Source organism: Zeugodacus cucurbitae, chromosome 4 (genome assembly GCF_028554725.1).
Source record: "Zeugodacus cucurbitae isolate PBARC_wt_2022May chromosome 4, idZeuCucr1.2, whole genome shotgun sequence".
NCBI lineage: Eukaryota > Metazoa > Arthropoda > Insecta > Diptera > Tephritidae > Zeugodacus > Zeugodacus cucurbitae.
This window is the reverse complement of record NC_071669.1, coordinates 72,873,078-72,896,444: the sequence shown is the minus strand read 5'-3', so window position 1 is coordinate 72,896,444 and position 23,367 is coordinate 72,873,078. Positions and strand designations below refer to the sequence as shown.

Here is a 23,367-nt window from a genome sequence, read left to right as displayed (position 1 = left end):
AGTCAGTTCAGCAATCATGCAACCCACTGAAAGTTATGGATTTAAAAAAAAAATGAATTTCTACATAGATACATATGAACAATTCTTATATATATAGGCAGTTACAAATCATTGTGAGCGGCCGATAAAATGAGGCGCACTGAGATGAAGCTGATAGTCATGCTTGCCTATGTGCCCTGCAGGAAAAAGTTGATTACAAAAATAAAAAAAAATTAATTCCATTTTCTACTTTCATCTTTGTTCATATATAGTCTCTTTTTAAGAAGTATACGCATTTAAAGAAATTATATTTCATTCAAAGAAGAAATAAAAATAGTAACACTAAGATCAAAGTTAGATGAAAAATCCAACTATTATAAAGAGGAAAGATTTGTAGGTATGTTCGTAATGAATAAGCTCAAAAACTACTGTGCCGATTTCAAAAAATCTTTCATTAACCTCACTCAAAAATGGAAACAAAAATATCACGTGACCTTGAATTGACATCACGTGATTTGGGCGGGGCCAATGACCTGTAAACAAAAATATCACGTGACCTTGAAGTGACATCACGTGATCTGGGCGGGGTCATTGGGTAACCGGATATGATGTTACCGGAACCGGAAATGGGCTGGCTGAATCTTGGTTACTGAAACTGGAAGTGGGGCATCCGGAAACGGAATGAGCCAACTGAAACAAGATATGGGATAACCGATGGAACCAGATATGGGAATGATGTGCCGGAACCGGAAATGAAGCAGCCGGTATTTGACCGGAAACGGATGTTCGATATAGAGCGGACGTCAAAATGACGGAAGTGGAAATTGGGCAGGAAACGTCCCTTCTCCAGAAAGTGCTTAGTGACGGAAGCAGCGTCAGCTCCAGGGCTTAACACAAATGTTTCCTGTTCATAGAAGACTTCGGTTTGTATCATATCCACTTCCATTATGAGACTTCCGTTTCCTGTAATCGTTATCGATATTGGTGCAAAGTTTTATTCCGCTATCTTCATCGGACACCAAAGACTAGAGGTCGTAATCAAGATTTAGGTCATTGCAATCAAAATATAATTTCATACTCGAATTTTCTTCATTTTACTTTTTTAAATGAACCCACGCAAGAAACGGGATGGGGGCGTGTGTAAAAACTTATAACTTTTGAAATGTTTGTTTAAAGTCGTGCGAAGCCGGAGCTGTCGGCTAGTATTACATAAATTAAAATAATTTATAAAAAAAATAAAATTTCCTACTGGGTGTTCCAACCAATTCCACTCATCATCTGCACTAATCAAGCGTTATCAAGTGAAAAACACTTAACAGTGCGGCAAAAGAGGGGCAAGCAAATAAAGCAGAAATTAAAAAGTAATTTTCAAATGATAAAAAATTTACCAAAGAATTAGAAATCATTAGCACAGATGCAATTAAATGGAAGAATTGTGCAGACTAAGTAAGGAAGTGCAAGCAAAAACAAAATTAGAAGACATTTGCTGCTTTTTCAATATGAAGATTATTAGGGTGCCCGGAAAAAATTTGAGGCGTTGCCACTGGAATTTTAAGACTAGTTTTAGGTAAAGAAATGTTAGGCAAAAGTCTTAATCTATATTTCTAAGCATATGAAGTGAGGAAAGTGCTGCCAGCCGCGAGGTAATTTGGAATTAAGTGGCAAACTGTGAGTTATTAGCGACAACGAGACACAAACGCTGACACACACGCACAGATCCCATATAAACATAACAATATAGACGCACACGCAAGACTGACAAGTGTAATGCACGGGTTATAAATTTCCGAAATGGAAATAGGAAAGCAAAGAAACATAAATTTATTTACTTATTTATGTCCATAAACACATCGCAAGCACCAGTTCAAACACGCGTGAGGAAATGTTTGCTTCTGTTTGCATAAATAAATATGCACAAGTTTTATTAATTACGAGATGTATTACGAGTGACACGCAGCGTCGCATTGGCATCTGTAAAATAACGCAGTCCTCATTAAGAATGTATGAACTCGCAGAGCCGCATAGATATTCGAAGGGGTTTGGCTCGAAGCGGCTCTGTTGAATGAATGAAAATAGAGCTGAGAGACGCATGAAAGATTAATAGACAAAGTAATGATGGATGCAGATGCATATATGTTTATAGGGTTGCCACCGGAGTTATGTGTCAAATTGTCTTCTTGAAACCAGCCACCGCCTTATTCATAGAGATAAGTTTAACATAACGAGAGAAAGAGAGAGAAATGTTGTAAGAATCATCCTTTATCGGACGGCATCAAATCATGATCTCAAATTGGGAAAAAGGGTTGCCAATTATTCAACATGTAGAAAAATTTAGGTTTGATTTTAAACAATATTCACAAAAATCGAGTTTACAATTCCAAAAAATTTATCTCGCCGAAATCACTACTTTTTGAACCCACGACAGTCAAGGTTAACTAGAATAAACCGTTATTCAAAGCCACAAATCACTTATTCGACTTTTTGGCGAACCTTAGGGAGTTCATAAGCACACTTTTTCGCATTTTTTTACCTTTTCACATGGAATGATATCCAGCGCTGTTAATAATTAAAACCTCCACATTTGATTAACTTACAGGTTATACCCCGAATATCCCGCCAAAGCACGTAATGCCCACAAAATGCACTTCTATGCCAGCGCATTTGCCATTGAGCCCGACAACGGCGCCGAGCGCTGTACAACCTATGCCAGACATGCAGTGGTTAGACGTGTACAACAACAAAAAAGCGTCAGTTTTTGCACTCGACCACACCAGCTCAGTGGAAGTTTCTCTTTATTGTATATTCTAAAATTCAAAATTGCACGCAAATGTGGTAACGGCATATCGGTTGCTGTTGCGTATTATCAGAGGGCTTTCGTGCGGGAAGCTGTTTTTAATTAAATAAAGAAATGCGCCGCAATGTATGCTACACAAAAAGTTGACACATACAATATGCTCGGGAGATTACGCGTGTTTTCCAATTGAAATGGAATTATTTTCGAATTTATTGTGAAATTATTTCATATGCGTAGGTCGGCATGTGTACATGGATGTATTTCTATGAAAACAATTATTTAGATAGCGGCATTTATTTTCAATTTACTCAAAAAATAATGACAAATTTAGCTACCAGCTCAGGCCGACTTTATTTTCGAAAAATGGCTTTGAACTGATAAAAGGTTATATATATTGGATTGTTCCGGGTTCACCTCTAAAAATATTTATTAAAATTATAAACAAATCCACCATAATAAATAATTATAAACCAAAAAAAGTAGTCCCACAACTCTTTCGATTTTTTAACGGGGTATCCTAAAATCAGAAAGATTTCTGGTAGACCTATTTTGCCTTAAATCTTAAAACAGATGGCAATCTTCTAGATTTTTTAACCCTTCAAATTATATCGAACAATCACAGATTATACTCAATGGGATTCAACTCTGATGGCACTTCGCATTCGTTTTTATAACAACTCCAATTCAGTAATATCAGAGACCTCCTTATATTTATGAAAAACACGTCACCAAAGCACAAGTTAAATTCTATTTCCTCTTCCGAGAGTATTTCATATATACACCACAAGAGATGTCACCACATAACGGTAAATAGTGGAAACTGTTCCGTAGAGGGCACAAAACCACTGGCAGTATATATTTAGAAATCAACACACACAAGCTCAAAAGAAGGAGGACACACGTATGTCGCACTACCACCCACTCACGTAAGACCACTAGGCGAGCCGAGTGCAGTGCTGAAGGCAAAACAGGAAGTATTGCAGGCAAACTATTACGGAAATGTGTTGGCAACATACGTAAATAAGTGTTGAAAGTGCAAATAGGTTGCAGATTAAAACTGAGGACAAGTGAAGTAAGTCTAAGTATGCGCCGATGTTGGTGAAAGGGGGGCAGTGGAGCGGCGCTTAGAAACCACAACAAAATAATAAATGGTCAAGTGCAAGCATATGCAAAATGCAAAATGCTGCGCTGAAGCACAGGAAATGTTGACGACAAGACACATTTGTTGTAGTCCGTGTACATATGCCCCTAGCAGAGCAGCAAAAGCTTAGAGCTGCAACGCTGTGGAAAGTAATAACAGTTGTTGTGGAAAGTGGCAAGGCGACATATGTGTTGCATTCTGGCGCGCCATTAAATATTAATTTTATTGTTTTATTTTTTCACTTAGCGGTAGCTTTTCCGTCGAGCAAAGTCGTTTAAAGTGAAACTCATAAATCGCTGTGCGCCTAAAAGCCTGCCACATTTTAAAGCATTCCTGACGCCACATTCATTTTGCTTTCTGGTGAGTGCTGAATGTTTACAAAACGCAAGAAAAACAAACAAATATCGTTCGAATTCCGCTCAAGGTGAAGTTCTTTGTTGATGTTTTTCTTGATTTTCTGTAGACTCGGCGTGGTGATTGTGTACAGTCGCATTTCTGTGAAATGAAATAAATTTGTAGCGAGCGGATACATGAGGACTGATGGACAAAACAGAAGTGTGAATTTCGTAGACGAACATATACATTTTACTATATATGTATGTAAACTCTATTTCGCTTATAATATTTAACTCCAAACACACATATGTATACATTTGTATTTATGGCGCTCGCAGAGATGGCAACTTGCCCAATTCGCATACACGCACGCACCAACAACATCACAACACCGCACAACACTAACCAGACAATAGCGCCCAGACACAGTAGCGCCAGCCAAACAGGCAACCGACCAGCACCAGTCAGTCAGGGCCTCGCTGCTCGTAGTCGCCGGTATGCCATTGCTGGCATTGAAGTTAGCGGCAAAACTAAACAGTGGCGTCGAATCGAAGGAACCGGAGCGCACCAAAGGTCGCACGCTGTCGCTGTCTAGTAGTGGAGACGCGCCGCTTCGCACAATCGATGAGTGTCCTTTTGGGTTTGTCTGCTGCCAGGCGCGCTTCGCTACATACACAATGAAACAAAGGACACATGTTACCAATTTCGGCAGATTTTGTGTGTATTCCTCCGAAGCACTTATTTCTCATTAAAGCAGCTAGAAGACATTATCACAATTTTCTGTTCGTTTTTATTGAGAAATTGTGTATTCGTTATGGCAATTTAGCAGCCTCTACATGAGCTGAATATCTATTTGCCTGTTAATAAGGGTTCAATGCACAGCAAAAAAGATACTTTGATGTTGTACACAACAACCATCTTCCTTTAACAATAGAAATGGCGAAAATATAGATATGGAAAATATATTTTTTTGGCAAAAATTTCACAAGAGTGTTGGCTTTGTCTGATGAGCCGAAACTGAAAGGCATTCAAGTATTTCTACCTCTACTTCCAAATATTTTCTCTTTTTCTCGCAAATGTGTAAGTATTTGGTAGGTGTCTTAACTAAATTTGTTTATATTGCGCCTAATTGTAGGCAACAAATTATGCTTTTTCAACCTCAAACTCCACTTAATTAATAGATTGATAACAAAAAGGACATTAAAATGTATTAATGCTTCCAATGAAACTTGGATTTTAATTTCAATTTAGCATTACGGTACAAGGCCTCTCAAGAAGCCTGTAGAACTAAAAGGGAAGTAATAAAATGTTCTCAAATCAATCATGAAACTGCAATATGTTTTTCGCCAAAATTTAAAATACTGTCCTCGTAAAAACTTAATTTTGACGTAAAGAGAATAGTAGAATTAGTAAAGACAATTTAACTGTTATTTCTTTCACTTTCATCGTTATTTTATTACACATAATCACTTCGACTTAAAGGATTTATTACACGCTTTAATTCAGTCGCTCAATAAAATGGCAAAAAGCAATAAAACAGCTCAACGCGAGTTAAATATATGTACCTATACCTAAGAGGCAAAAGAAAACTCACAACGCACAAGAGGAGACAAGTGGCAAACCACAAGATAAGCATAAAATAAAAGCTGTCAGTGCGAAAGGATAAAGGAACATTCAATGAAGTGTGTATCCTGCTAGATATATTTGGATATATGTACTCTCTTGGATAAAGAGCTAAGTGAAAAATGTTGAATGTATGCCGATTTCAAAGGCATTTAAAGATATTTCGCAGTGAAAGCCTATTATAACGAGCTTCTCATGGAGAATCCCCAGCCTTACTAATAATATAGTTCACTAATAAATGTTTTTAGTGTAATCACTTCAGCCTCTGGCAGAAATGTGTTTATCCCTATACATAGATGACTTGAGAGTAAATATATATGTAGATATTGTCCACAGGAAATAGAACAACAAACACTAATATCCTTAAAATTCCTTAACATGAAAAGTGCTTTTCATCGCCCGGAAAGTATGCGAGCAAACAACACATAAAGAATTCTATTCATTCGAGGGAAACAAAACAAAACTGGACCAAATCATTTGACCCCAAATGAGGGCGAAGCACTTTACACACATGTAGACGGGGCATTAGCACTCATTGAAAAATGGGCAGAATGAAGATTGTTTGTGGAGATTTCACCGCTTCACACGCAACAGCTTGCATCTTCGCTAATCAAGCGGCAGATCTTCAGCACAAACGCAATTGGAGTAAATGTGCGAGCGATGGGCGAATCTAAAGCGATCAAGTGTTCGGGTGTGTGTACAAATTTAACAAGTATTAAGAAAGAAAAAGCGAGTATATGTATACTAGAAGAAGGGCCTCACTGCAATGAACGGCACCTTAATGTAATGGGTGATGCAAGATATTGGATGCCACTCATCAGAAGTGTTTCCAAATTTTTGAAAGAAGCTCATATCAAATTGATAATTCTTCGAGGTACATACATATATGTAATTTTTGAGGTTATGTTGAGTTTATGTAAGTTTGAGGACCACCAGTATTTGATGATAGCAGTAAAAATAAAACAAATAATAAATAAATAGAAGAAATAATAGGAGAAAAGAAACTTACGGGATTGCAGTGTGGAGAATTGTGGATTTTGGTGGTTTGGGGACAACTCACCTGAAAAGAGAGAAAGAGAGTAACGAAAAAAGTTAGTTTGAAATACAAAATATTTATTGAAACAAAATTAATCTAATGATAATAGAATACAGTTAAGAATATTTTTGTACGATATTGATTTTGTAATGTTAACCTAAAATTAAAGTCTTACTCATACTTAATGTATTTTGTAATTTATTCAGGAATAACGGTTTAATCGATGTACAATCGCAATTCACACATACAAAGACTACATGCCACGCACTGATTGTTCGTGCAACAAACTGTGGCGAATCGCAATGTTCAAAGCTGCAGCAACGAGTCACCACAGTTCGAACAATTCCCCTTTGTACTTCGCTGCAGTTTATTGTGCAACAACAACAACGAAAACATAATTACAAATAGTTAGTAATTGTACGCATTGGCGGCTTAACATAATGAGCAGAAACTTCAAAAGACTACAAGCACAACGAATGCCAAGGAAAATAAAAAATCAATAGAGAATCAAAAGGAGCTTGATGGGAGGGTGCTGGATGATGGCTGCAGAGCAACGGTGGCGAAGTGAATTGGAGTCGCCTACTTGAGTCTAATTGCATTGTTTTATTGTTTATAATGCACCGGCTGAAGTCTAATGAAGAAACAACAAAAATTGAGAAAGGAGAAAAAAGGAAAAAGAAAAGCAAAGCCTACCGCAGCTGGCGCGCAATTTGCAACTACTTAGCCGTGGCATATTGCAGCGTTTGCAATTAATTCTGTGTACATAAATAATTTGTTGTAAATAGTGTGTAACGCACTTAAACAATGCTCGAACAGAAACCGAAACAGAAACAGAAATATTAACAAACCAAAGGAAAATGCAAAAAGAAAATATTTAAAGAAATTGCCAATACACACACACACACACACATATTGATAAATAATGTAAACATGACGAGGCGAAGTCAATGAACAGTCAAGTGCTCCATTTGTGGCGCGCTAGCTTTACATATATGACGGTATAGTACACAAACAATGATTGGGTACACAATTTGCAATTAATTAAGGAATGCAAAGAGCACTTGCAAAGGCAAAAGCAAAACAAACAAAAAAATAACAAAAACAATAAGCTTTATATTAGCAATCGTTGCAATCGCAAGAGATAATGGCGCTCGAGTGTCCGTCCATGTGCCGCTTTGCAGCGAACATTTTCCAATTAAACGCACGGTGATCCAGTTGCGGAGGAGTACACTCATAGCGCTGCAAATTATTGACTTTACATTGCCATTACATGTGTAATTCCACTTGAATGAGGCGCAGAGGCGCAGAGGGAGCGCATATTTATAGAATAAACTTTGAATTGAAATTATCTGCAGCTCATTAATGCAAATGGTAGATTTTTCAATGAACTGCACGAAAAAAAAATAGATTTTCAGTGCAAACCTAAACCTAAAGTTCATAGAATTAGTTCATTAATAAGAAATTGTAGACAAAATATGGTCTACAACTTTGCTTCCGCCGTTTTTTTTGTAAATTTAAGGCTTTTTTCACTTAGGACAGCCTCACCGTACGTATCCGAAAGCATTCGATGAGCCTCAGCCGCACTTTTCTTGGAATTAAAAAAGAAAAGCAAAATTTCCCGCAAATGTCGGGAAATCGGCTCAAAAAGTGACATTTTCAGTTGAGAATAAGTTTGGGATGCAAACAGATCTCTACAAATATTTTGTTGGGTTAATAATGACACAAATTGGTGAAAATTTGGAGGATTCGAAAACATGATTAATTCTATATAAACTTTCCCCTGTAATCATTCACTCTTGTTTTTAATAAGATACCCTTTTCTTTAACGATACGTCTTTTTAGTCTAGTTTGTCCACTGTTAACAAATCCTTTCTTGGGAGTTAGATAGATAGATAGTTTGGATCCGAGTACAAAAAAAAACAGTTATTGTGTTTTACAGAAGGTCTCGAACATGACATATGCTAATACAACGAACATCAACTGTCTTACATAAGGCTAAGACGTTCCAAGATTTTCTTGATATCAATTTTAGAAACATCTGCTCGAAACACTCGCCATCTTTCATTAGATGGAACTAATAAGTTCCATCAACTTACTTGATGATTCTATATATGAAGCAAATAACGCATGGCAGCATTAAATATAAAGCTTTGGTCAACCAGTAAACCAAAAATTATGATCAGTTACCGTCTGAGCATTCCACATATGTATGCAGTCCACAGCGAGTGTAATAAAATATAATCAATCATTTGCTTTCAGGAACCATAAATCTTCACTATCAAATAAAATATATCAACCTAACACCCACATGATCAGATGTACACACGCACACACACAGTTATGTATATATATAATCATTCGTAGTACAAATGAAACTTTATATCATCTCTTAAAATAGTTTTTATTTTGCGCTGCCGCATTTGCAAGCGCTGTGCTTATCGCGCCATTTAACGAGACAAGATTGAAATTCCCATATTTATATACATAGATGTACATATATAAACAGTTATATTAATAATGGCGCAATTAAATTTGTAGTTATTTTATTTTTAGCAAATTATTTAATTCAGTGAATAAATGTGTTTTTAATGAGTAATAAATAAAGCTGAAAAGCTTTGCGCAATCGACGATGTATTTCCACACAATCGCACATACTTGTCTATAAACAAATTGCACTTTTGTAGTCAATGTGATATGATTATTGATGGAATTTGTTATCCGCACATGCAGCGAGTGTGAATTAGCACATCACGTAGACAAATTAATTCTATTTGCGGAGAAAATTACCCACATTTCGGGAATTTTAGTATCAAACGTGCAGGCAATGTCAAAATTATATATTTAAAGAGAGACAAATAATATTCATGTGTGACTAATTAGACATTCACTCGGCTATGTTTCGAATCCACAATCCACAGCAGAAATCGTGTTAATGATACAACTGATGAGCCTTAATAGACCTTGAAAAGAAATTGAGGTTATGTATAAAAATATGTCCTTTATGGAGGACAGCGTGAGCCCGAACTTGCATCTTAATAAAAACACAGACAATTCTTCTGTAATTCAATTTAAAAATATGATTTCTTCTTAGCGCTTTCACATCAAAATATTATTCTGAAATATCTTCTAGATTCTTTCAAAAATTCACTGAACAAACATTGTAAGTACACACTAAAAGTATACGAAATTACTAAAAATTATAACTTGCAAATGTTTATTGCTTGGAACACAACAAATTGTAAGTAATAAAATATGAATCACTTCTGCAACTGCTGCACCCACACTGCAGACACTTGCCAAGCCATGACCTTACCTAAACTGCACTCGGCATTAAGTATCATTGTCTCTTCTCTCTCTCTACGATAAATGATTTGTTTATTTATATTTTCATATTTTATTTCCCGTTTTAATGTTATTAATTCATATGTGTCTTGTGTACGATATTGACCCCGCAAATTCCATCGAGTAGCAGCAGCTGCGCATTAGGCGTGCAAAATATTTGCCTATTAAATTCTCACAATGTTCCAAGTATTCCACTTTTGCGAGACATTTAAGTTTATTTGTTTACTTTATACTTGTTTTTGTATTTGTATTTGTAGTTGTTTTATTTAGCTAAGCGCTTATGTATTGGCATCTCAACTTTTGCCTTGAAACACTATTGATGTTTATCTAACGAGGTGTGATCTTTAACACGTGGCTGCGAATTTTTTCTACTAAAAATATGAACGCAAATAGTTGTAAATGTGATGAATTGAAGAGCAGCCGCGGCTTTAAGACGCTGACCGACATGTTATTAGTTTGAGTGTGTAAATCACTCACGCGTTGTTTCGAAATGAATTTACATGGGATTTGCGTTTGATGCATTGTGATAATCACGAATATGACTTCAAAGCAAAGAAGCAATGTATTTAGAGGCTTACTAAATGGTACTAGTTTCACATTCGAGTGCATCGGTTTTTATTTTTTTTTTTGGTTTTAATGTTCAATACGTCAGATATTGACCTATTGATCATAAGATGTGACCATATAATGTGCGATATCAAACTGAAAGTATTAGGGGTTAAGTAGAGTATTATCTAACAACAACATCTAAAAACACCTAAAGCCACTTAACTTTTCTGAATGCCATAGAAAAAATACAGTTAATTTACAAGCACATGAGTTGAATTATTGTACAACAAATGACACGCGATGTGATCTCATGATGTGATGTCACTGGGTAGTAGTCCGTTCCCACGACAGTCGGTTCTACGTAACCGGAACGGACCCGGATTTTTATCCGGCCAAGGACTGTCAAATCGGCAGCATTCCTCAAAATTATGTGGGGAATGTTTTATGCCGCTACAACAACAACAACTGGGTAGTAGTACAAAACTTATAATATCTGAGAATGTTATGCCAAAAAAAATTATAAGACAAATGAACATGCAATATGGATAACACATAAATTATATACTTTTGAATAGGGTTGCCACCTGTACAAAATATTTAAAATCATGAAAAAATCGAAAAAGTGTGATTTTATTTAAAAACATTTCTGTATAGGGTTGTCATCTGAACAATATTTTGCTTATTAAATGTCTTTTGTTAATTAAAAAATAAAACAACAAATGAAAGATATTCAAGTAGTTAATGGCTGCCCAAAAAATATTTCCAAAAGGATTAGCAGTTTAGTTTTGTGGCCACCCTATCTGTTTACAACACCCACACACACATTCTGTTATCCCCCTCCTATATGCCATACATACCTACAAATGTATAATGGATTATTATAGCCACTTTGCTTTGCCACCCGAAGTGCGCAATTAAGCGCCACTTGAACGCTTAAAAATGTTGAAGTAATTAACGAAATTATGCAATTTAGATGTGTGATGTGCCACACAGCAGTTGTGGCAGTGCACAACCTGACATTTTCAATTAATGTTTGTCGGAGATAAAAGTAATAAATACTCGTAATCCACATGCCAGTCAACGCGGAATAATAGCGCCCATGGGGGATGAAAAGTGCAACGAATAACACACAACCCCACCGACAAGCGCAATCAGCAAGCAGGAATTTAGCGAGAGGAGGTGAACTTGGCATTTTTATTCTCGGAAATGGAAAGGCAAAGTGCTCAGTAACGATTGTAGATGCAGGAGGCATTGGAACCCAATTAGACTACTAAAACAAAGCTCACTAATTTCTAAGCTTTTGAAAGACATTCCATTTAATTCAGAAAATGTATTTACCGTTTGCAAAAATATGTATTTTTTTGGTAAGTGGGGAAGGTGTTAAATATAATAATAATGAAATCAGTCAATTTTTGTTTTTGAAATACTCAAGAGTTTGGAATACTCAAAAATCTTGTACAATTTGAACAAATTATCAAACCAAATATAATATTAACATATTTTCAACTCAATTGTTTATTTAAAACCACACGCGCCATTGGAAACGAAACAGTTATTTGCATAAATTTCTTACCATCTGGTTTAATAGTGAGGGAATCAGTATCTGTGTGTGTGTCGAGGCACACCTGTAACATTGGAATTGAAAGAATTTCAAATATTCTCGCCATTCAACCGGTTAATGGATATTGTTTATCAACATTAGAGTATTATTATTATAAATATTATAAATTCATTAGTAACGCTAACAATAACAGAAACATAATTTCAAGGAGACTGAGGATGTTTATCTCAACGTTAATGCTTTGTATTTCATTTATATTATTTTATGCCAATAAATCATTCTAACAAATAAAGAAAATGGCTTCCAAGCAGTGAATGCAACTCTGCTGCACACCCACAGCGCATTAAATATAATTCCAAGCGCTCATTAATAACAGTACATGTGGTATAAATGTGGAGCCCTGTGTCAGCAGTTGCCTTAAAGGTCACCCGGGTTGCATACAAAACGAACAACAACAAACGAGTTTATGCATCTTTTGTCCAACACTCTCGTACCACAACCACACACTCCGAACGCCATACAGCGCGACAAACCGATATACTTGTCTACCTCCATATGCAAAAAACAATAGAATAAAATAAAAAAAATTAATAGTAAAATTCAATTACAAGCAAATAATGGCATTCATTACAGCTGCAGCAACAACAAATGCAAAAAATGCGCACCGCAAAATTTATTCAGGCCAAATATTTGAATATGAATATGGATATGGCGAGGGGGAAGCCAGCGAAATCAACATTTGAATAATTCATATTTTTCATTTGCGAGACAAAAGCTTTGTGTTTTCTGGCAAAAAGCATTTTATTAGTTATACAAGGTAGGTTATGGCTGTCATAAAAAATATTTAATTGTGAAATGAAGAACAATATGAGATATTACAGCTTTAAAGCTTGCTCATAGTACGAGCATTCAAGTACATTCAATATATAATCTGCTAGAGATAGTTCCATAATATATTAAAATATATTTGATAATCGTAATTTCACGCTTTAAAGGGTAGTCAAGATTTTCAAAAAATCATTTTTTTTCTTGCATTTTCCTTAAGAGTAAAATCTTAAAAATATTCTCTGAAAATTTGAAGTTGATCCGATAATTACTTTTCGAGTTATTCGCCAAATAACAAAGAGCGCTCAGGCACTCCAACACACTAGTTTCAAACTTTAAATGCGTTTATCTCAAAACTATGTTTTTCGAACAGGTGACAGCTGTAACTCGATAACCGCTCAGTAGATTTTAATTAAATTCCGAACCGAGGATTTTTTTCAAAAATTTCGATTTTTTAAGGCCAATTAACTGTTGTTTTTTTCCCCGAAAATCTAAAAAAAAATCCTAAGGCCGCCATTTTGTTAATTAAAAAAAAAGCTTCGGATCAGTCCCAGGATTATGTATTTATAGAACTAATTTTTTTTATCCGATTGATTTTAGATGAATCTCCAAGGACTTATGATTGTCAAGGCAAATTACTGAAAATTCTCACTTTTCGAGTCTCTGACTACCCCTAACTCCTTAAGAAATTATTGCATCCTGAACCCCCTCCTTATACATATATGATACACGATAAATCTTAGGATCTAAGAGGGACTCACAATTTTTGATGGCAAATAAAATTCTGAATATTTATTTTCTATAATAATTCATATTCCTGCTACCTCAGTGGCATCTAGCGTTCCACTGTTTTTAAGATTTTCAGATTTTATCAATATCAGAAATATCCGATGTAATCATACTGGCTGTTGTTAACTCCGCTATAATCGCGTAAGCGGTGTCTACGCCAGTAAAGAAGAAGATTCATAAGTTAATCAAAAGCTTTTTTTAAACACCAGCTTTTCTGTTGTCATTAGCTGCGCCTCCAAGAACATTAGCTAGAACATGGTGAAGCACGCTTAAATGCCCACTTAATTGAATAATAAAAGTTGAATTTAATATAAAAGCAACAACAGAAGCGAAGAAGAAGCAAGGAAGGCGTGTGGACAACAGATATAAGAAAAGTGAGAAGATACGAGCGAGTGCCATATGTTATACAGAAGCCAGTATTATTTACACAACTTTTTTCAGTGAATAAGACACAACCGAGTGCAAGCCAAGAGACTTTTGTGTGCAACTTGTGACACACACACACACACATTTATCAATTAATGTGGACTCGGTAAAGTACCCAACAAGTGCAAGTGTGTGTGTGTGTGTGTGTGGTGCAAACAAAAGTTCTAGCACTCTCTCAGCACACCGCAGAACATATGCACGCCGTTGTTTTTGTTCTTTTCGTTTTTTTTTTTTGCACGCTTCGATAGAGCCCTCAACCGAAGGTGAAGTGTCGTCGGCGGCGGCGGCGGCGAACGCTGGATAGTGCACACTTTTGTCAACAACAGCGCGAGTCTCGTAAACAATTGCAATGGCGCTGGACGGGACGTGAGCGCAGGGAGTGAGAAGGCGCTTGGCAGTGCAGTCAGCAGTCAACTGGGCAAGTGTCATCGTCATTTATCATTGACAAGCAAGCGATTATAATGAAATATTTATAAATTGCACTCGGACATGACTACAAATAATGTGCGCCCGCGTACACTCACCCGCACATAGACACAGGAGGCATTGGCGTGTGCATTGCTGCGCGCATTCGTGAAACAGTAAAAGTGCTGTGCTGCATTGTCTTGAGCTAGGTCGGATGCTTTAGCGACGGCCGAGTGTTGCCACAAGTAGTTGTAGCGCTTTAAATGCCACATTCCGGGCAAAGGCATGAGTGCATGAACACATTTGTTGTTGCTAATTGAGAGTGAGCGTGCGAGTATGCATTGAAATTCTTCTTTTGTCAATAATTGTCGAGAACATTTGCTTGCACTGAAGTTGCAAATTATGACAGCAAATTAACTGTTAATGGTGGCAAAGCTCAAGAGCGACGAGCTAGCAGCATTAAGTGAGGGTTGTTAGATGTTTTCATGGAAAAAAGTTCTCCATCATAAATCAATTTTCAATCGTATAATATTGAAAATGCTTTTGAATCTCATAATATAACGAAAAAATGGCAAAAGTTCAAATAATTTTTTAATCCGGATTTGTCAATTCTTAGCACTCGGCTCATCTGTCTTCTACACCCCACTTTATTTTTGTCTTTAAACGCATTGAGCGCGCTAAGATTCCAGAGGCCGCACCTTTCAGAAATTACTTAAATTGCCATTTATTACAGTGCTTTAGTTATGGATCACTTTTGATTGCCTTTGATTGCGCTGGCTCACTTTATTTGCACACGCAAGGACTGCTTCGAATGCCAAAAATTGCAAAAATTTTAATATTCAATAGACATGAAAAACATTTGTTTTTGCTAAGGGGAAAATACATTTTAGCGAAAAAATTGGGGATGGGCGATTATTTGTGGCAGGAAAGTAGTAATTGGAATTGAATAATCATGCGCGAAATGCTGCAAACGGCAATTACAAGCCATTAGAATTAATTACTTTGCTCAATTCAAAATTCTAAAAATCCTAAAGAGTTTTTTAACAAAAAATATATGAGAGCTTCAAATGTTACTATTCACAACCTCTTTTTTTTTTGAGTGAATTGCAAAAATTCTAAATCGCCATTTCTTATTCGCAATGATCTGATATTGTTTTTATTTATATAAAATTTGTATTGCGTTCCTTTCCAAATTGAAAAAATATCAATTTGCACAGAATACAGACCAATAAATTTCCAAAAACAATACAGCGAACCAATAAGATGTCAAAACATCCAATAGTGGCAATCAATCAACTGCGAAAGTAATCCGATCAGTTTTTACCTGCAAACCGCTTAAAGGGCTGCAACGTATGTATTTCAAACAAGTAAGGAAGGGCTAAGTTAGAAGCACCGAGGCCCTCGTGTTCGATATATGGGGCCTTAAAAACCTGTGGTCCGATTTCGACGATTTTTAGAATGTGGGTGCCACACTATTAACATAGTATTTGTGCAAAGTTCTGCACCGATATCTTAACTAGTGCTTACTTTATATATTGTAAAGTAAACGATTCAGATCGTCTTCAAAGTTCTGGTATATAGGAAGTAGACGTGGTTGTGAAGCGATTTGGCCTATTTTCACAACATATCAGTGGGATGTAAGGAAACTATTACAAACCAAGTTTCATTGAAATCGGTCGAGTAGTTCCTGAGATATGGTTTTTGACCCATAAGTGGGCGACGCCACGCCCATTTTCCATTTTGTAAAAAAATCTGAGTGTAGCTTCCATCTGCCATTTCTTATGTGAAATTTAGTGTTTCTGACGTTTTTGGTTAATGAGTTAACCCACTTTTAGTAATTTTCAACCTAACCTTGGTATGGGAGGGGAGCGTGGTTATTATCCGATTTCTGTCATTTTTGGACTGTATAAGGAAATGGCTAAAAAAACGACTGCAGAAAGTTTGGTTTATATAGCTCTATTGGTTTGCGAGATATATACAAAAAACCTATTTGGGGGCGGGGCCACGCCCACTTCCCCAAAAAAACTACATCCAAATATGCCCCTTCATAGTGCGATCATTCATACCAAATTTTATTTCCATAGCTTTAATTATGGCTTAGTTATGGCACTTTATTTGTTTTCGATTTTCGCCATTTTGTGGTCGTGGCAGTGGTCCGATTTTGCTCATTTTTTTCGAAAGCAACCTTCCTATGGTGCCAAGAAATCAGTGTGCCAAGTTTCATCAAGATATCTTAATTTTTACTCAAGTTACAGCTTGCACAGACGGACGGACGGACAGACAGACATTCGGATTTGAACTCCACTCTTCACTCTGATCACTTTGGTATATATAACCCTATATCTAACTCGTATAGTTTTGGGTGTTACAAACAACCGTTATGTGAACAAAACTATAATACTCTCTTTAGCAACTTTTATTGCGAGAGTATAAAAATATGACATACTCGTATAATTCACCTTCGGTGAATTCAAACGGTATTTTCATATTTGCTGAAACGTTTACAGTGGTCTAAAATACAAATAAAGTCAACGATGATTTAGTAATCTTATATATGGGTCATAAGAAAGTGTAATATGGACACGGACCACACCCACTTTTAGATAAAACTGATTTCAGTTAAATTTAATGAAAAATATTTCCTTTCGTTCCTCCGTCGGTACAGTTTAGAAAGCGCAAAACCAAGTTACATCGAAAGACTCAAGCATTTATAAAGATACCAAAACAAATCTTAATGTCGTATAGACTGTGATTTGCCATCAAAAATGACAAAATCATGATATCTCTTCATTTCAAAGAATGATTCACAAATTTTGTGAGTTCTTCTTACATAAATCCAAGTACAAAACATCACCTAATGCAATATAATGCCTGTGGCATTTATTTATCCAATAACGTCTATATATTTAAGTGTCTACAGACAAAACTATTTAATTACAAATATACTAGTTTACCCATCTTAACAGTATATTCATATATTCACTCTCTTCATTTCACTCTCTTTACACACAAACCGTATTTGATACGTTCGCATGTGTTTCGTTTGCTTTTCGGCCAAACCGTAGGAACAGCTGGTCATTTGGCTGTCCATTTGTCCAACTCCTAACTGTTATTTACTTTGGCTATTTGTCATTCACTTCGCTACTGTTTAAATACCGACAGAATTTCGCTTTGAGCGCAGAGCAAACGTACTGGCGAGGTGGTGTCTACAAAGATCATAGACCACAGTCTGTAGCTATAAGCTCTCTAACGAGAGTTTAGTGTAAACGACATGTCATTATTTAGTTTCATTTCAATGTGTGTTTACTGTGCGGTGTCTCTTTGCTACTGTACATATGTACACATATATGTATATGTATTTATGTGCTTACATGCATATATTTATATGGTGGCAATTGACTAAATGTCATATGGCAATTGGCATGCGGGCGATAAGCAAATATGCGCAGCTGGCGAAACGCTGCTTCACGCTTGTGCTAATTGATAAGCAAGCTTGGAAATTTGCTGGCTGGCTTTGATTTTCGACAGAGCCGTCTTAAGCTGCTGTTGAAAATTGTTTGTGCTTTTACGACTCAAAATAATGGATTTGAACATAATTCTATGAAAGTTTGTATGTGATCTTATGAATCATTGCAGTGAATTATAGTGAAATTAAATAGGATTATAAACTTCTTCTAATTAGTGAAGCACTTTTTGATAAGCTAATAGATGTGGCTTTAAACCTAATTGCAAACTAGCTCCCAAAATTATGCCTCAGTTTCATAATAAAATTATTATGTCTCCACATATTATTTCTTCGATAAAATAGATCATTACTAAGTCATATTTAATATTGGCTACCTTTTGCCTAAATTTTCGGAGCTTAACAATAATGTTAATTGGATAGGCTCCTAAATGTAGGCAAGGAAATACGCTAAATTATTGGATAGGCTCCTAAATGTAGGCAACATTTTAGCGAGCTAGACTCGAAACTGAACTGAAAATGGTAAACAAGACAAGGCAGCTCATTCTACGAACAAAAAATTAATAGATTAAACGTTTGCTCTTTTTAATTTTTATATGAATTTTGAAAATATAAAATTTCGTCTCTCGATTTTCAGAAGCCGAGGGAACTACTTTACTTCCAACAATCTATAGACCGAAAACTAACGAGTTGGTAGACAAGCAAATCCGAACACCTTTAGTACCAACGATGAAATCAAACCGAAAACAACGCTTCCACATTGATTTTTTGAGCCTCCATAGTTTGAAAGCAAGCACTTCCGTTGCCGCAACAAAGAAGTCGTAATTTGTGTGGCAGTGTGCCAATAAAACGTGAAGCAGTTTGTTGAACTGTGCAGACCAACGCAACAAGGCAGCAACTGAAGAAACTACAAAGCGTTTGACATGCAAATCGGTGGAGGTAAACAAATTGGAAAGAGGAAAGGTGTGTGCCGGCAAACTGAAATGACGACCAATTGGATTATATATAATATATATCGGTATGTATGGATTCACTTAACTTTACGTAATTAGTGAGTAAGTATTGTGTGACGCCGCTTTCGTAAGACGGAAGCAAACAGAATGAAAAAGGAAGTTGCGCGAGTCCGCGACGCTTCTACGTCAGTCATTAGTAAATAAGTGCCCATAAATACGCTAATCGAATGCCTGATTTAATAAGCAAATTATTAGCAGCAACAACAACCACTAGAAATCTTGAGTAGCTGTATAAGCCATCAAACCGATGTGGGGCGGTGCCGAGTGGCTATGTTGAACAATTCGATTTAATATCCGCTATGAGTGCTCTCTTCCGTCAACAACACTTCGCGCACAAATTAAAAGTTCCGCTGCACAGCACAGCTGTGGAAAGCGGAAGCGATAAATGCTTCTTCGCCAAACGGTATAAACGAGCTGCGTGTAGAATCTAGTGAAGCGGTCGGTCGTTGGAGTGTTGACAGCGGACACTCAAGCTGGAAGGCATGGCATGCAAGAAGTGCGACCGCACTTTGAAATATTTATACGCCACAGTTAGCTGAATTATTGATTAAAAATGGGGGTGACGAGGAATCGGCGAATATTTTATTAGTGACACCTGAGCCATGCAATAAGTAGAATTTTGAATGTTTTATTAGCGTTGCATTTGTAATTTGTGTGGGCACTTCCCCGCAAAGCAAAGCGGCATTCTACTATTTGTTCGTCCGTCAATAAACGAATCGTTAGAGTATCACAAATGAAAGTAAGCATGCAAGTATCACATGTCATTTTGTATAAAATGTCTCTGTGTTCACAAACACTCGTTCGTTGTTGACACTTCGATTTGGAGGATATGGCAAAGCCGTAAATATTTACTCAACAATAAACATTCAAATAATGTATGTAGACAGACAGGTGGATAATTCTACTGAATAATGAATAAATATTTTTCAACAACACTTTTCACTGTGCAATATTCTAAAACATTGACGTAAGACACAATAATTGGTTAATGGCACTGGCTGGCGCGCCCAGTTTTTTCGTCACTTCAATTTTTTATATGCTAATTGTAAGATCTAATATTGATACATTTTGAGAATAAATTTATAACAGAAATGACACTATTTTAAGAATAGGTGAAGCTTTGATCTTAATGGTTAAAATTTATTTGAAAAAAGTATCCAGATGAATAGTTCGATAAATTAACGAGATATTCATATGTACACAGGCGGGTTCCTACTTGAGAATTCTGGTAGATTGGCCTCTAGTTACATTGATAGTCCATCCCATCGAAAACTTTAAAATCTAAGAATCGAACATTCTCTACTCTCTGATTAGAACGAATAGTCTTTAATACTCGCTTCACATCGATTAGTTACTTTTGTCTAACGAGAGACGACCACTATAGAACAATTTTGAGCGATATTTCGAGATTGAGATCGAGATTTCTAGGTTCTCAAGTCACTCGTCTGTCTTGGTCAATACTTTACGTGGGCTGTTTGGTAATGGAAATGGGTTTACCTTAACTAAACAGCCTCCGATTTTATTTTTCTTGATACGAAGACCCACTACACCCTCTAATAAAGGCAAGCGGTAAAACATATGGTTGCAGTAATATGGGTTTCATTCTAAAAGCCAGATCTCCTGTAGTTATAGCAGTTATAACAGAACTTACTTGGTGTTGAAGTAGAACTAATTTTATGAACAACATGCTTACCTGGAAAGAGAGAAAAAGAAAATTAATAATGAAATAAAAACTTTAATTATTTGTAAATATTATTTTAAAACTAACAGTATAATACAATAACAGTATCTGTAAAATATTGCCGCGGCTTTGCTGTAAGCTCTTTCAAAAGCTCGACACAAAAAAAAATCATAAAAAACTGTAAACTTCACAAGTACTGCTCGTAAAACTAAGCATTAAACAGTAATTAACGCAACAGGTGACACGCCACGTGACGTAAATTCAAACAGCAAAAACAACAAAGCCACAAACGATTGTCGCAACTTTTACTAGCAACAATTAAACTAACAGCAACAACAACGACAATTAAACTGTGTCTGTTTTCACAACAAATTAAGTAGTAGTGAAATAATTTGCAACCAACAACAACAACAACAACCACGCAAACAGCACCGAACACAAAGAGAAAACTACAAATGTTGTTTATACGAATTTAATGCGAAGAAATCCATTCAAACGACATAATTATGCGAAAGTAATTCAAATAGAAAACGAGAACAGAAACAAACAATAAACGAATGGAAGAGATAAAAGCGATGAAAAAGCAAAAACAAAATTGTTTTGGAAATGAAATAAATTGATTTATGAATAAAAAGTGCGACGATAAAAGAACTCGTAAAAAGCATAAATTACGGTAAATATAATGCATAGGTAGAAGTCAAAGCAAATAGCAGTCAAAGAGGAAATGAAAAAGTCAAAACAAAAACAAAACGGGTAAACGAAGACGATAATAAATATGCTCATATTTTTCGCATTATTCACTTTATACACTTCATAAGCGCACAATTTGTAGCAAAATTTTCTATTTTTGTTGCTTTTGTTGCGCTTTAGCTTTAGTTAGTTAGCGAACTTGTTTGGCAAGAAAATATTTGCAGCGCCACCACTAACCCAGTGTAGTGTGAACAAATGCAGCTGATTTTGGCGTTCGAAAGCGCGGCTTTCGTGAGACACGACGTGCCGAGTGGCGTGCGCATGTGTGGTGGCACGGCACGGCACTCTATTAATTGCACGTGAAAATATCGGTAAAACACTGTAATCGGTGAAAAGCCTAATACGCGTACTAGAGATTCAAAACGGAGACATGCAACAACAAAATGGTCTCTGAAATAACGTTGCTACTTAAATAAATATTCGAAAAGTAAATACCAACAACAAGTCGGCGTTAATTGCTAGAAAGAATAGTTTTAAGCATCTTTCATGGAAGCACTGAAGGAATTTGGTTAATTAGACAAATAGATTAGACGCAATGACACGCCAATAGAAAGCGGAGCGAATATGGAGACGCGGTTATACTAATTTAATTTACGGTTATAGACATATGAACCGAAGTAGGCTTAGTCAACACAGAACCGATCAACGAAGAATGCCTAGTTTAGCTAATGATAGCGTTTCTTTTAATTGTTAGAAAAAAGGGACGGAGAGAGTGTGAATAACTGGTAGTGTGTTCTGCAAGTAGCATCACCCAAGACCACAAAATGTAAAGAAAGTATAATGAAAATTAAAGTTGAAATATGTCACATTCAAAGCAATCAAACTGGTCGCAATCACTTTAATGGGTTGACTGAAAACGAAAAATTCTTGCTGACGTCATTTTAGCCAATTCTTGGTAATAGAGAGTTGAGATCATCGATCTGAGAGCAAAGATTTGTTAATAATTATTTTTCATATTTCTATAGCAGAACCGATTACGTCGCGAATGGATTATAGAGCCGATTAAGTGGAATTTGACAGCCAGAAAACATAGTTATTGGATAAGAAATTAAAATATGAGACTTCTAAAATCTTGAGAATAAAATTCGAACTACGAAATTGAAGGGTAATAAACGGTATGAGATCCATCGGTAAATAAAGTAATAAAATATTTAGGTTATGTTGGGTTAAAGGGCTGATCCATGGATCATATACATAGATACCACAGAATCTAAAGAGACAATTTAAAGAGGATCAAACTCTTACAAATTTCTTGAGGCAGTTAATACCTATTCGAGCCAATTCATCTGATTCGCTAATCTGAGATGAAGAACAAACAAAAACATATACATATCTTCTAAATACTTTATGTATAAAATCAAATAGCAAAATTGACAACAAACACGACAACAACATCAATTCAATATTACTGCGGGGAGATATGGAGGGGGAGAAGAACCGCAGCGAAAAAAATCAAATCGTGAATCAGCGGCACTTAGCACCCAAAGCGCAGGGCAGCGCTACAACAACGTAAACGAGGCAGAGGCACAGCATTGCTGGGATTGCGGTCAGCAATTGAATTAAAGCTGGAAGAGCGGAGCAACGAAGTGAAGTGGGCAGTAGAAGGCAAACGATGTAGATGCGGCTGACATCATTGTCGTTTGGATGGATTGTA

At 36.2% G+C, this 23,367-nt stretch overlaps 1 protein-coding gene across 15 annotated transcripts in view; it reads right to left on the bottom strand.

The window, feature by feature from the left end:
• The window catches only part of LOC105211651 (phosphatase and actin regulator 4B), a 216,855-nt gene that overhangs the window by 127,163 nt on the left and 66,325 nt on the right, over positions 1-23,367 (bottom strand). For 5 of the 15 annotated variants that reach the window (XM_054229495.1, XM_054229494.1, XM_054229493.1 and 2 more), the window contains exons 3-4: positions 20,934-20,975; positions 6,883-6,933 (exon numbers count right to left, since the gene is read on the bottom strand). The exons of 9 other annotated variants lie outside the window; for them this stretch is intronic. In XM_054229495.1, the coding sequence (XP_054085470.1) occupies positions 6,883-6,933; positions 20,934-20,975 (93 nt within the window). The remainder of the gene's footprint in view (positions 1-6,882; positions 6,934-20,933; positions 20,976-23,367) is intronic. One more of the 15 variants, XM_011183185.3, reaches the window with a different exon arrangement.